This window comes from Sorex araneus, chromosome 3 (genome assembly GCF_027595985.1).
Source record: "Sorex araneus isolate mSorAra2 chromosome 3, mSorAra2.pri, whole genome shotgun sequence".
NCBI classification, from domain to species: domain Eukaryota; kingdom Metazoa; phylum Chordata; class Mammalia; order Eulipotyphla; family Soricidae; genus Sorex; species Sorex araneus.
Genome location: NC_073304.1, coordinates 119,542,242 through 119,556,138, shown reverse-complemented (window position 1 = coordinate 119,556,138; position 13,897 = coordinate 119,542,242). Strand labels below are relative to the sequence as shown.

Genomic DNA, 13,897 nt, shown 5'->3' with positions numbered 1-13,897 from the left:
AAATTTCTGAATCTCCAAGCCCTGAATCACTCTGTGACTCTGGGACCCCTTATTGCTCCCATCCCAAGCCCAGGGCTGGAGGAGGTCCTGTGGAGAAGGTTGGGGAAGAACTGTAGGTTCCGGGACACGGGCTGGGCCCCTCAGAGCCAGAGCAACTTTGAGCAGAGCAGGAAGTACAGTGGACGGGCCTTCCCCCTGGGGCAAGGTGGTGCAGTGGACCGGCCCTCCCCCACTGGGGGGGCGGTGCTGTGGACGTCCCTCTCCCATTTGCGTTGGTCAACAGCAGACAGGATAAAGGCAGAGCTGCCCACCCAGGACGGAGCTGTCAATGCCCACCTGCCAGCTTGAACCCGCCGCGGAGCCTTCTATAGCACGGAGCCGGCAGATGCAGCCATTCCTTCAGCCGGGCACTGGCAGTGTCAGTGTCCGGGTGGTCTGGTTCCGGGCTGGGCGCTGGGTGCTTGTCCCCCTGGTGCCGCCGTCTCCCCCGTCGTCCCCTCCTGGGGGCCAGGTCAGGCTTCACTGCATTTGGGGCTGCTGGACGGTACAGTGCCTGACTCGGGAGCAGCCTATCGACATGGCGTGGTGGACGCGTGTCAGGAGACCATGCGTGCCCGCCCGGCAACTTGTGGGTGTTGAAGGCATCTGTGGCCAGGCCCTGTCCCTCCCGCCTGGGTCTATCCCGGGTCAGCTGAGCAGCTGCAGTGCCCCGAGGTCCTGTGAGCCCTCGAAGTGTGTGAGCAAGGGGAAGGGCCCGGCCATCTGCTCGTTCCAGGCCTCTGTGCCCACCGGCCAGGCACCTCCAGCGCTGCAGGGGTGAGAGGGGCAGCTTTCCACGCCCCGGGCCTGCCTGTGTCAAGAGCCATCGCATCCATGTGAGGGAGTGCGTGCATCTGAGAAGGCACGTGTTCATGAGAGCGCGTGGGGGGGGGGGCCCTGTGAGAGAGCATGTGTGCGAGGTAGGGTGTGTGATTGTATGTGTGTGTGTGTGTGTGTGTGTGTGTGTGTAAGACAGGATGAGGTATGAGTATGTGGTGAGGCGTGTGAGGGTCTTTGTGCATTAGGGAACCATGAGGAGAATATGTCTGTGTGTGTTGTGTGTTACCATGACAATGAGAGAGAGAGAGAGAGAAAGCGAGAGAGAGAACGAGAAAGAGAGTGAGAGAAAGAGAAAAAGAGGAGAGACAAGGTGCTCTGAGGGATGAGGGTGAGAGACCATGCGTGTGTGTGCACGTTTGATCCCTGAGAGAGTGTGTGTATCTCAGGGTGAAGGGTGCTGAGAGAGTATATGCGCATGCTTGTCCCTGAGGTATGAGGGGGTCTGTGGCCTGTGGAGGGAAGGACATGGGGAGCTCTGTGCCCTGTGCCAGAACATTCCTGAGATTGCCTCAGTTTACGTGGTGTGTCTGAGGGACAAGGGCAGGGGAAAGGCTCTGCAGTGCCTCATCTATGAATAGTAAACGTGTTTGGTGTGGGTGGGGGCATAGCTGGCAGTGTGTGTGTGGGGGGTGGGCCATACCTGGCAGAGCATGGAGTGGGGTCATACCCGGCAGTGGGGTTGAGGGGTTTGGATCATACCCAGCAGTGCAGGGAGGGAGGGGGTGTTGGGTTATACCTGGCAGCGTGTGTGTGTAAATTCAGACCTGGTAGTGTGTGTGTGGGAGGGTTGGTCATGCATGGCAGTGGTGTGTTTGTGTATGTGTCGGGGGGGTCATACGTGGCAGTGTGTGTGTGGGGGCGGGGGTGACGGATTGGGTCCTACCTGGCAGTGCATGGCAGGGGCGGGTACCACCTGGCGGTGTGTGTGGGGGGTGTGTGGGGGTCATAGCTGGCGGTGTGTGTGGGTGTGTTGGGGGGTCATAGCAGGCGGTGTGTGTGGGTGTGTTGGGGGGTTATAGCAGGCGGTGTGTGTGGGTGTGTTGGGGGGTCATAGCAGGCGGTGTGTGTGGGTGTGTGGGGGGGTCATAGCTGGCGGTGTGGGGCTAATCCCAGCTCTGTGCTCGGGATGTTACAGATTTCAGCCACCTGGACTGGGAGAAACCAAGTGCTCCCTCACAGTGCCTTGAAAATAGGATTTGTCTCAGCCTGGGCCAGAGCTCGGGCTCCAGCCGAGTTTCAACCCGGGTGGCCATGCCTTTGCACAGCCGGTGGATGTGGAACGAGCAGGAACCAGAGACAGCTTTAGGATTTGGGGTTCCAGCAAGTGCTTGCAACCATGTTATGGAGACTGTGAACTAAGCTTTTGCCCCACGCCGGCTAACGGAGGAAATATCCTTCCTTCTTGGTCTCTCTCCCCTCCGGGAGAAGGCGTGGTGTCTGACATTTTGTGGGTCCTTTGAGCAGGTACGAACTTTGTGGTGCAGGAAAAATAAAATGTGCTTTGAACTTGAAACAGCCGCGGGATACCGGGGCAGTCTCAGCCCGGGCCGGAGCTCAGGCTCCGGCCGAGTTTCGACCCGGGTGGCCATGCCTTTCCACAACCGGTGGATGTGGAACGAGCAGAAACCAGAGACAGCTTTAGGATTTGGGGTTCCAGCAAGTGCTTGCAACCATGTGTGGAGACTGTGAACTAAGCTTTTGCTACATGCTGTTCCAGGAAGGGAAATGATTCATTTTCCAACTTAAATCTCCATGGACTTAATTACTATAATACAGAAATTGTAAACTGCGCGGCGGCTACCGCGGCTGCGCGACATTTTATCTCTTCATTCTCATCAGTGGAAAACTTATTATCAAATATTTCCTTGTCAATAGAGCTGTATTCTTGGGGGATAAATTCCAACAAAAATAGTGAGTCTGTTTTGAAACTCCAACAACAATAGTGAGTTGTGTGTTGAAATCTGAAATGTAATCAAGGTAAAGAGAAAAGGAAGTGAAATTATCAGTATCGCACGGGTAGGGGGTTTGGGGGGTGAGGGGTGGGATGTATACTGGTTTTTTTTGTTTTTGTTTTTGTTTTGTTTTTGTTTTTATTGGTGGTGGAATATGGGCACTGGTGAAGGGATGGGTGTTTGAGCATTGTATCACTGAGATATAAGCCTGAGAACTTTGTAACTTTCCACTTGGTGATTCAATAAAATAAATTTTAAAAAAGTAGGATTTGTTTCACCCGGGCCCGCCGGAACACGCCCTCCCCAGCCTGGGCCCAGCGAGGGGAGAGCTCACTGTGTAGAGGCCTTTGCAGGCGGTAGGCGGACAGGGGCAGGAGCAGACGCCCCTGAGCATGTTACTCGCTCAGCAGGGCCAGCACCGTTTCCAGGACACCCTGCGCCCGCCCATTCTCGGCCATGTGGGCGGGTTCTCCGAGGCACCGAGCACCCCGGCCCGGCCTGCCTGGCAGCCTCTGTTCCTCAGCTGCTCGGCTGCTCCCGGTGGCGGCAGGGAGGGGAGCTAGTTCCCACACCCTCAGAGACATGCGTCTGTTCTCCTCACCAAGGGGACCGCGTGGTGCCAGGAACCGAATCTGGGCCTTCCACATGCAAAGCCTGTGCTCAGCCACAGAGATGCCTCTCTTCTGCCCCACGCAAATGCCTGACCGCCCACAGGGCAGAAGGGCTGGAGGGTGAAGGGGGGAGGTGGACACAGAGTCCACAGGCAGCAAGGCCCCCTCAGAACCTCCCTCCAGGTCCACATGAGAAAGGCCTGAAGCTGGGCGAGGGACATGCGTGACCCATTTCCTCCCAAAGCTGCAAAGCCCATGAGAGCAGAGCCCACGGACACAGAGCCCACGGACACAGCGTCCACAGACAGAGCCCACGCACACAGAGCCCACGGACATAGCATCCACAGACAGAGCCCACGGACACAGCGTCCACAGACAGAGCCCACGCACACAGAGTCCACAGACAGAGCCCACGGACACAGAGCCCACGGACACAGCGTCCACAGAGAGAGCCCACGGACACAACGTCCACAGACAGAGCCCACGCACACAGAGTCCACAGACAGAGCCCACGGACACAGAGTCCACAGACAGAGCCCACGGACACAGCGTCCATAGAGAGAGCCCACGGACACAGAGTCCACAGACAGAGCCCACGGACACAGAGTCCACAGACAGAGCCCACGGACACAGCGTCCATAGAGAGAGCCCACGGACACAGAGTCCACAGACAGAACCCACGGACACAGAGCCCACGGACACAGCGTCCACAGAGAGAGCCCACGGACACAGCGTCCACAGACAGAGCCCACGCACACAGAGTCCACAGACAGAGCGCATGGACACAGAGTCCACAGACAGAGCCCACGGACACAGCATCCACAGACAGAGCCCACGCACACAGAGTCCACAGACAGAGCGCACGGACACAGAGTCCACAGACACAGCCCACGCACACAGAGTCCACAGAGAGAGCCCACGGACACAGCGTCCACAGACAGAGCCCACGGACACAGAGTCCACAGACAGAGCCCACGCACACAGAGTCCACAGAGAGAGCCCACGGACACAGAGTCCAAGACAGAGCCCACGCACACAGAGTCCACAGACAGAGCCCACGGACAGAGCCCAAGGACACAGAGTCCAGAGACAGAGCCCACGCACACAGAGTCCACAGACAGAGCCCACGGACACAGAGTCCACAGACAGAGCCCACGGACACAGCGTCCATAGAGAGAGCCCACGGACACAGAGTCCACAGACAGAGCCCACGGACACAGAGTCCACAGACAGAGCCCACGGACACAGCGTCCATAGAGAGAGCCCACGGACACAGAGTCCACAGACAGAGCCCACGGACACAGAGCCCACGGACACAGCGTCCACAGAGAGAGCCCACGGACACAGCGTCCACAGACAGAGCCCACGCACACAGAGTCCACAGACAGACCGCATGGACACAGCGTCCACAGACAGAGCCCATGGACACAGCGTCCACAGACAGAGCCCACGGACACAGAGTCCACAGACAGAGCCCACGGACACAGAGCCCACGGACACAGCGTCCACAGAGAGAGCCCACGGACACAGTGTCCACAGACAGAGCCGACGCACACAGAGTCCACAGACAGAGCGCATGGACACAGAGTCCACAGACAGAGCCCACGGACACAGAGTCCACAGACAGAGCCCACGGACACAGCGTCCACAGAGAGAGCCCACGGACACAGCGTCCACAGACAGAGCCCATGGACACAGCGTCCACAGACAGAGCCCACGCACACAGAGTCCACAGACAGAGCGCATGGACACAGAGTCCACAGACAGAGCCCACAGACACAGCGTCCACAGACAGAGCCCACGGACACAGAGCCCACGGACATAGCATCCACAGAGAGAGCCCACGGACACAGCGTCCACAGACAGAGCCCACGCACACAGAGTCCACAGACAGAGCCCACGGACACAGAGCCCACGGACACAGCGTCCACAGAGAGAGCCCACGGACACAACGTCCACAGACAGAGCCCACGCACACAGAGTCCACAGACAGAGCCCACGGACACAGAGTCCACAGACAGAGCCCACGGACACAGCGTCCATAGAGAGAGCCCACGGACACAGAGTCCACAGACAGAACCCACGGACACAGAGCCCACGGACACAGCGTCCACAGAGAGAGCCCACGGACACAGCGTCCACAGACAGAGCCCACACACACAGAGTCCACAGACAGAGCGCATGGACACAGAGTCCACAGACAGAGCCCACGGACACAGCATCCACAGACAGAGCCCACGCACACAGAGTCCACAGACAGAGCGCACGGACACAGAGTCCACAGACACAGCCCATGCACACAGAGTCCACAGAGAGAGCCCACGGACACAGCGTCCACAGACAGAGCCCACGGACACAGAGTCCACAGACAGAGCCCACGCACACAGAGTCCACAGAGAGAGCCCACGGACACAGAGTCCAAGACAGAGCCCACGCACACAGAGTCCACAGACAGAGCCCACGGACAGAGCCCAAGGACACAGAGTCCAGAGACAGAGCCCACGGACAGTGCCCGCAGCTCCTTGTGGATGGATGCATGCTTATTAGGAGACTTTTGAGGCCTGCGGGGTTCAGGGTGTGTGTGACCTCTGACTCTCTGCTCTGTTCTGCAGGTGGCGCCATGGGGGGCACCATCAGTGCTGTGGCTGCGCTGGTGGACCTGGCGGCATCCAGCCACGTGACAGACAGTGCTCTGGCCTTCTTCCTGACCGCGGACGTCTTCCTGGGGCTCTGCATCGGGCTCTACCTGCTGCTGCCCCGGCTGGAGTACGCCAGGTGAGGCCGGCTCGCCTGCTCTTCCTGCTGTGTGGGCACCCCACAGGAGACCCTCCCTCCGTCCCGTACCCCGGGCCCGGCCCTCCCTCCGTCCCGTACCCCGGGGCCCGCCCTCCCTCCGTCCCATACCCCAGGGCCCGCCCTCCTTCCATCCCATACCCAGGGCCGCCCTCCCTCCGTCCCATTCCCGGGCCGCCCTCCCTCCGTCCCTGTCTCCCACATATGTCTGTATCCAGCATCCCAGTAGATGTGAGTTTCTCCCATTGCCTGCTCCCACTGGAGGGTGAGCTCTCGTGTAGAGATTGTGCAGGTTATTTCCTGCTTTATCCCGGCTGCCGAGTGGGGTGTCGGGTGGAGGTGAGGGCTCATCCTGTGTCCAGGAGGGAGGCCATCCAGAGGGTCACTCTGCACCCCTCGAGCAGCCCTGTGGCCCCCAGCTGGCCCCTCCCGCTGTCTGTCATTCTGTTTGGTTTTTCTGCCAACTCTGTGGTGCCCTGGGAGTTGCTCCCAGCCCCGCCAGAGTTGCTGTCCAGGGCCCCCACATACACTCTGACCTTTTGGCTTTGTTCTCTGGCCCTTTAGAATTTTATTTTTTCTGCCTGTGTCTATGTGTGCTGCAGATTGAACCGAGAACATCATATGTCTGGTCTGTTCTTTCCATGCTTACTCTTTTCAGAGCAAGTGAGTATGTGTACATCCGTGCATATGTATGTGTGAGTGTGTGTGTGCATGTGTGTGCGTGCGTGTGCGTGCGTGCGTGCGTGTGTGTGTGTGTGTGTGTGTGTGTGTGAGAGAGAGAGAGAGAGAGACTTGGGGGCCATACCTGGCAGTCCTCCATGGCCATCCACAGCAGTGATACAGCCCTAGCAGAGGCAGTCCGTGTGGATCCTGGGGACTGGCCGGCTCGTGTCCATTCCCACCTCCACCCCTTTCGCCCCCACCACACACACTGCCTAACTCCTTGTCGCTACTCATTGCTGTTTTTATTTTTATTTGTTTGGTGCCAGGTGGCCACACCCAGTGGTGCTGAGGGGCTACCCCCAGTTCAGTGCTCAGGGGCCACTCCTGGCGGTGCATGCGAGAGCCTTAGGCTGCAGGGGCCGGAGTCTGGGGCCTTAGTGTCCAAGAGCTGGAGTCTGGGGCTTTAGGGTGCAGGGGCTGGAGTCTGGGCCTACCTACCCTGTGCAAGGCATGTGTCAGCCTTTGAGCTCTCTCCGGCTCTCATTGGGGTTTTTTTTTTAAATTTGATTTGATTTGGCAATACCCAGGGCTTACTCCTGGCTGTGCACTCAGGGGTTACTTCTGATGGGTTTGGGGGCAATAGGGGGTGCCAGGAATTGAACCTGGGTCGGCTGCATGCAGGGCATGTCCCCTGCCCGCTGTACTATCTGTCCAGCTGTTTACTGTTATTCTCTCTTATTGTTTTTTTTTTTTTTGGCTTTTTGGGTCACACCCGGAGATGCACAGGGGTTACTCCTGGCTTTGCACTCAGGGATTACTCCTTGCAGTGCTCGGGGGACCATATGGGATTCTGGGAATCGAACCCGGGTCAGCCGCGTGCAAGGCAAACACCCTACCTGCTGTGCTATTGCTCCAGCCCCAGTTCACTGTTATTCTTGAGGCGCTGATAGAACAGAGGACAGGGGCGTCCCCTGCTGTCCTGTTCCCCCACGTCTGCTCCCTGGCCCCTGGTACATGGACTTGCTTCCAGCTGGAAGCCGACTTTCACTCTGGGACTGGACCGCCCAGGTTTCCAGAAACCGACTCTCGGGACTCAATCCAGGACCCATCCAGGCAAAATGGGACCATGGTTTCCCAGCCTCAATGGGGCGGGCCCAGAATCTCTGCCGCTTCGAGAGAGCACCCCTGGGCTGTGCCCCCGTGGGGAAGCTTCTGTCCCTCTGCCACTTCAGGCTCTGTCAGGGGTGGGTCACAGAAAGGCTTTGAGAAAAGTTCTGCTTCTGGGGTTCTCAGAGTGAGTCTTACTTTAAAGGAAGCCCACAGCGCTGTTCCCAGGAAGACAGGGCCGTGCCGGGCACCCCTGCGCCAGGAGGAACTGGTCCCCAGTGCTCGAGGGTGCTGACGTTGTGGGCTGCGGGAGGGCAGGGAGGAAGGCTTTTGAGGAACAGCCTGAGCAGAGGAACCGGTCGGGCAGTGAGCCCCGACAAGGTTGGAGACGAGGAGCCAATGCGGAACCGGGCCAAGCCCAAGGTTTCCCCTCCCACCCGGGATTGTGAAACGGGATGGGGGGGCTCGATCATCCCCTCAGCCCCCCAGGGAATGAAGCATGAGGAGCCCCCTCCCCTCCCCGCCCCCCAGACCTGCTTGTGATCTGCTCACAATGATGGAGGGGGTACAGGCAGCCCCTCAAAAGCTCGCAGTGGCAGAACCCTTCCACTTTATATATTTATTGATTGATTATTCTTGGGTGGGGGGGGCACACAGGGCGATGCACAGGGCTTCCTCCTGGATATGTACTCAGGAATCACTCCTGGAGGTGCTCGGGGACCATATGGGGTGCTGGGGATCAAACCTGGGTCGGCTGCCTGCAAGACAAGTGCCCTCCCCACTGTACTGTTGCTCTGGCCCAGAATCCCTCCAATTTAAAGGGGGAGACTGAGGCCGCGTCAGGGGAGTGCCTGCCCCCAAGAGGGCCAGAGGAGGGTGGAAGCCAGAGTCCCGCTGTCCCGGGACACACCACGCTGAGGAGCAGAGTCTGGGCTCCAGGGGGCAGAGCCTGTCGCAGCACAGTGGCCACGAGCTCTCTCTGGCACCCCATGGAGGTGCGAGTTCTTGTCAACAGATTGATCTTCTATATTATGGATTATTATTCTATATTCTTTATTATTATCCTATAGTAATAATATAGAACAATTATTTTTCTATATTATTATTATTATTATTACTAGTTTTTATTAGTAGACTTTTATTTTTACAGGAATTCAAAAGTTCCTCAATATGTATTTGGAGAAGGGGGTTGAGGCTATATTTGGTGATTCTCAGGGCTTACTCCTGGCTCTGTGCTCCGAGGACCATAGGTATATATTATTAGTAGTAGTATTAGTAGTAGTATTATTATCATTATCATTATCTTTGTCATTATTATATTATGGATCCATGGCATCAAGTAAGTGTCGAGCTCATACTTCTGTTTCATTAGTAGTATTATTGTTGTTTTGGGGGCCACACCCAGAAGTGCTCAGGGGTTACTCCTGGCTCTGCATTCAGGAACCACTCCTGGCAGTGCTCAGGTGACCGTATGGGGTGCTGGGTGGCTGATCCCAGGTCGGCTGTGGCCAGGCAGTGCCCTACCCACTGTGCTGTCGCTCTGGCCCCAACCTTATAATTTGAAGCTGTCTGTCTCCAGGCATGAGGGGCTGGAGCACTGCTCTGCTGCAGGAGGCCTGGGCTTCCGGTGCCGCCAGATGTGACCCCAAGCCCAGCAACAACAGTGGGGGGGGGTTTGTTTCAAGCTTATTTTGTCTCTTCGCCGTTCCCCCCCCAAATACAACCAAAGCCAGGGAGGCAGGCCCGAGTTCAGCTCAGGCAATCAGGGCGGGTTCTTCTTTCCCCGCAGAGCTGGAGCTGGGTGTTGTGGCCGAGGGCCAGCAGGCCGAGGACCTCCGTCTCGGCCACGTGGCCACACGCCGTCTCAGTCTCCCCTCGCCCTGGGCGGCTGTACTTGGTTCCTCCCTGCAGGGCCAAGGGCCCCCCTCCTGCCCCCCGTGACCCTGAGAAGCCCCCTCTGACCTTGCCCCCCGCGTCTCTGCCCTGAAGGTACTACATGAGGCCCCTGAAGCCAGCCCGGACACTGCCTGCAGAGGAGCAGCCGCCCTGGGACGCCCCCAGCAGCCCCTTGCTGGCCCCCACGGCCAGCGACGCCCCGACACCGCCTCTGCACCCCATCCTGAAGAAGACGGCCGGCCTGGGCTTCTGCGTCGTCTACCTCCTCTTCACCACCAGCCTCGTCTTCCCCGCGCTCTCCACCAACATCGAGTCCCTGCACAGGGACTCGGGCTCCCCGTGGGCCACCAAGTTCTTTGTGCCGCTCACCACCTTCCTACTGTACAACGTGGCTGACCTGTGTGGCCGGCAGGTCACCGCCTGGATCCAGGTGCCGGGGCCCAAGAGCCGGCTGCTCCCGGCCCTGGTGCTGCTGCGGACCTGCCTCGTCCCGCTCCTGGTCTTCTGCAACTACCAGCCCCGCCGCCACCTGCACACGGTGCTCTTCCGCTCCGACGTCTACCCCGTGGTCTTCACCTCGCTGCTGGGGCTCAGCAATGGCTACCTCAGCACCCTGGCCCTCATCTACGGCCCCAAGATCGTGCCCCGGGAGCTGGCCGAGGCCACAGGCGTGGTGATGTCCTTCTACCTGTGCCTGGGTCTGGTGCTGGGCTCCGGCTGCTCTGCGCTGCTGGTGCACCTGATCTAGGTGGCGGGCAGAGCGAGAGCCCGGGGGCTGGCCGAGCAGAGCCCACTCCTGAGACTCGAGCCTGGGACCCTGGCTGGAGCACTCAGGCACAGAGCCGGGCTATGGCGTCCGGGCTGAGGGTCTTGCCTGGACCTTTTTATCAGCCTAGCGGCGCCCTGGAGCAGCCTAAGTCGTCTGTCACGGAGCTGAGGCCCCGGCTGACGGCTGGATGTGAACACTGTCAGGCCTCCCGACCCCGGGGGGGCCCCTCGCTGCCCCAGACCGAGGCAGAGCCCGGCCTCCTGTGGGCAAGGGCACCCCCCGCAGACGGGCACCCCAGGATGACAGGCCTTCCCGGAACTGCTTCCCTCGACTTGTTCCCTGTTTCTGGCACCAGGTGTGTGCCAGGCGGGCTTTCCGGGAGGGCCTCTTACCGCGGTCAGTGCAGGGCACTGTCCAGTCTGTGTTTACAGCACACCGAGGCCGGGCTTCGAGGTGTAATAAACAGGAAGTCTCACTGGTGTCTGGGGTGCAGGCGTCTCCAGTGCTCACGAGGGGCTGCCCCAGATGGTGGGGATGGAGTGCGCCCTTCCCCAGACTCCACCTGTCCAACCCAGGCCTGAAGGGCGAGGGGGCACAGCCAGCCTGCTGCAGCCCCAGGAAGGGGGTCCCCATCTCCTGCACGTGCAACCAGGGGTGGGCCACGGGGGTGCCCTTCCCTCCTGGGGAATCATCACTGTTACTGTCGTGGGCTTGAGTATTATTTTGGGTTTGTGGCCACATCTGGCGATGCTCAGGGGTCACTCCTGGTCGTACCTGGGGGACCCTAAGCAGTGCCCGGGATTGAACTGGGGTCAGGCACACCCAAGCCCCCTCCTGGTCCACCATGCTCCAGAGAATTTGTTGCTGCTCTGTCCTGGTCTGTTGGGAGCCGTTGTGCCTGTTGAAGCTTCGGCTTCACAAAGTGCTCCCGGGTCGGTGGGGTCCGGTGGGCTCAGGGTACCCAGATAACAAGGGTGGGTTCTGGTTTCCCGGACTCCCTGGCTGGGCCTTGTGGGGAGCAGGCCGCTGCGGGAACGGAGTGGAGGACCTTCGGACAAGCAGCAGCTGTTTCTCAGGAGTCACTCGGGAGGAACGGGCTCGGCCCCGAGACGTGGCCGTCCTGAGAGCCATGAACCAAGCGGCTGCTTCTCTGAAGCCTGCTGGCTGCTGTGCCCTGCAGACGCCGAGTCAGCCGGGAGCCGCCAGCAACCCCCCTGGTGGAGGGGCACTGTGCCGTCCATCTGGCTGTCCATCCAGGAGCACACCCTTGAAAGGTTTACTGACACCTAAAAAAAAGGGGGGGTAGGCATTTTATTATTTTTTTAATGTACTGCCCTCCCCCCCACCCACAGGAGCCTGAGCTCACCCCTCGGTGTGCCCCCCAGCCTGCATGTTCCTCCTTCGGGGCATTGGCTGTTTCAGCAGCACCTCAGGTGACTCGCTGGGGGCCAGCCTGTCCCTTTTACTTGAACACTGCAGTCTTGGGGCCGGAGGGCTTGCTCAGCGGCTGCGGTGCAGATTTGGCATTACAGGAGTGACCCTGAGCAGGGAGCTAGGAGTCGCCCCTGAGCACTGCCTGGGGGGGCTCCCACAGGAAAGTAAGTGGTATGACCCCCAGCCCCTCGTGGGGTTCCTCGGGCACCGTCAGGAGTGACCCCTGAGCACCGCAGCGTGGCTGTGGTAGATCACTCCATCGTTTCTGGGCCTGGCGAGTGAGTCGAGTGGGTACATCGTGCCAAGCCCGTGTCCATGCCCAGCTCTGCACGGTCCCTGAGCACTGCCGCCTCACGCCGCACGAGCTGTACGGTGAAGTTCAGCTTAAAAATAGCCCCTTCTGAGGTCAGAGATGAGGACCACTCGGCTGATGGGGAAGGTACATGTGGGATGGGGGGGTGGCCTACAGCGGTCAGAGCCAGTTCCCGGCAGACGCTGGCCAGTGCTCACCCAGCCGGGCTGCCTGACGGAAAGAAGCATCTGGGGTGACTTTGCCGGCCAGAGCTTCCTTGCTGGCAGCATCGGGCCAGTCTTGCCCCGGGTCTGAGGGGCTGCTCCCTTCATCCATTAAAGCAGAGGTCAGCCCAGTTCCCAGCCCAGTCAGGCCGTGGCGGGGTCCCAGGTAGAGGTGCAGGCCAGCTGGTCGGCCCCCGGAGAGATACCCAGATGGCACCAGGGGCAGGCGGCCAGTGGCCTCCGTCACTCACCCCGAAGGCAAGTGGGCTCCTCGGAACCACGCCTGAGAATGACACAGTGGGGTCATCCCCCTGGGGACCAGCACTGGTCCAGCTGTCACCAGCAGTGAGCCCCGGGGTGAGTGACTGTGGCCACTGGCCAGAGTCTGGCGGGGCAGCTGACCCCTTTCTTTGGGCTTGAGCCCACCGTCGCCTGAGGCTGAGCACCCCTTTGAGGCCAGCTGGCAGCAGGGACATGGCGGGGCAGAGGTGTGCACTGTGCCCTGGTCTCCTGCAACATCAGAGGCCCCGCACACCCCACTCCCACACAGACACCCCGGGCTTATCATTCCCTCGAGACCAGCTTACGAAGGGCACGGGATTCAGAGTCAGGACCTTCGGGACTGGCACCAGCTGTCCTGAACCCAGCAGGGCTGGCCGCACCCTGATGGTGGCTGCCAGGTCAGGGCCGGAGCTGGTGTTGGGGAGGAGGGGGCAGGGGGCTGGGCCGGGGGGCGGGAGCCATCCGGGGTGCGCTGGCCACCAGCTGACAGTGCACCCAAGGCCACCCCCCGATGTGCCCTCCTGTAGCCATCCCATCCGCCTGCACAGACCATCTGCTCTGCGCAACCCCCCAGCCGGGCCGTGCAGAGGGACGGGGCCACAGGTGCCGGGGTCAGGGGGAAGGGACGCTGCCCCGGACCTCCCCGTCCAAGAAGACTGAGGTCTGATTCTCGCCGAGGCCTCTGGTAGCTGAGTGACTGCAGGTAAGTTCCGTAATGTCTCTGTGTTTATCTGAAGACGGGGCGGTTGGTGCCAAGGCCGGCCTGGCTGTCCACCTGCTGGAGGGTCCCCAGCTGACTCTTCCTGACCGAGGCCCAGAACCAAGGAGCCTGAGCCCCTCCGTCCAGCCCCTCACCTCGCACCGCCTGCCTGGGGGAGTCGGACAGAGCTTCTCCGGTTCCCCCAGCTCCTCCCGCTGCCAGCCCCTCCTCCTGGGCGGTGGGCAGGGGTGCTACTTAACCTGGGACAGGGGTGCTGCTCCCAGCCAGCTTCCCA

The 13,897-nt window shown here is 60.1% G+C and overlaps 1 protein-coding gene across 1 annotated transcript in view; it reads left to right on the top strand.

Moving 5' to 3' along the window:
* Positions 1 to 11,150, top strand: part of SLC29A3 (solute carrier family 29 member 3) — a 42,127-nt gene extending 30,977 nt beyond the window's left edge. The window contains exons 5-6 of the mRNA XM_055131903.1: positions 6,055 to 6,217; positions 9,995 to 11,150. Of these exons, the coding sequence (XP_054987878.1) occupies positions 6,055 to 6,217; positions 9,995 to 10,649 (818 nt within the window). The 3' untranslated portion in view covers positions 10,650 to 11,150. The remainder of the gene's footprint in view (positions 1 to 6,054; positions 6,218 to 9,994) is intronic.
* The last annotated feature ends 2,747 nt before the right edge of the window (positions 11,151 to 13,897 follow it).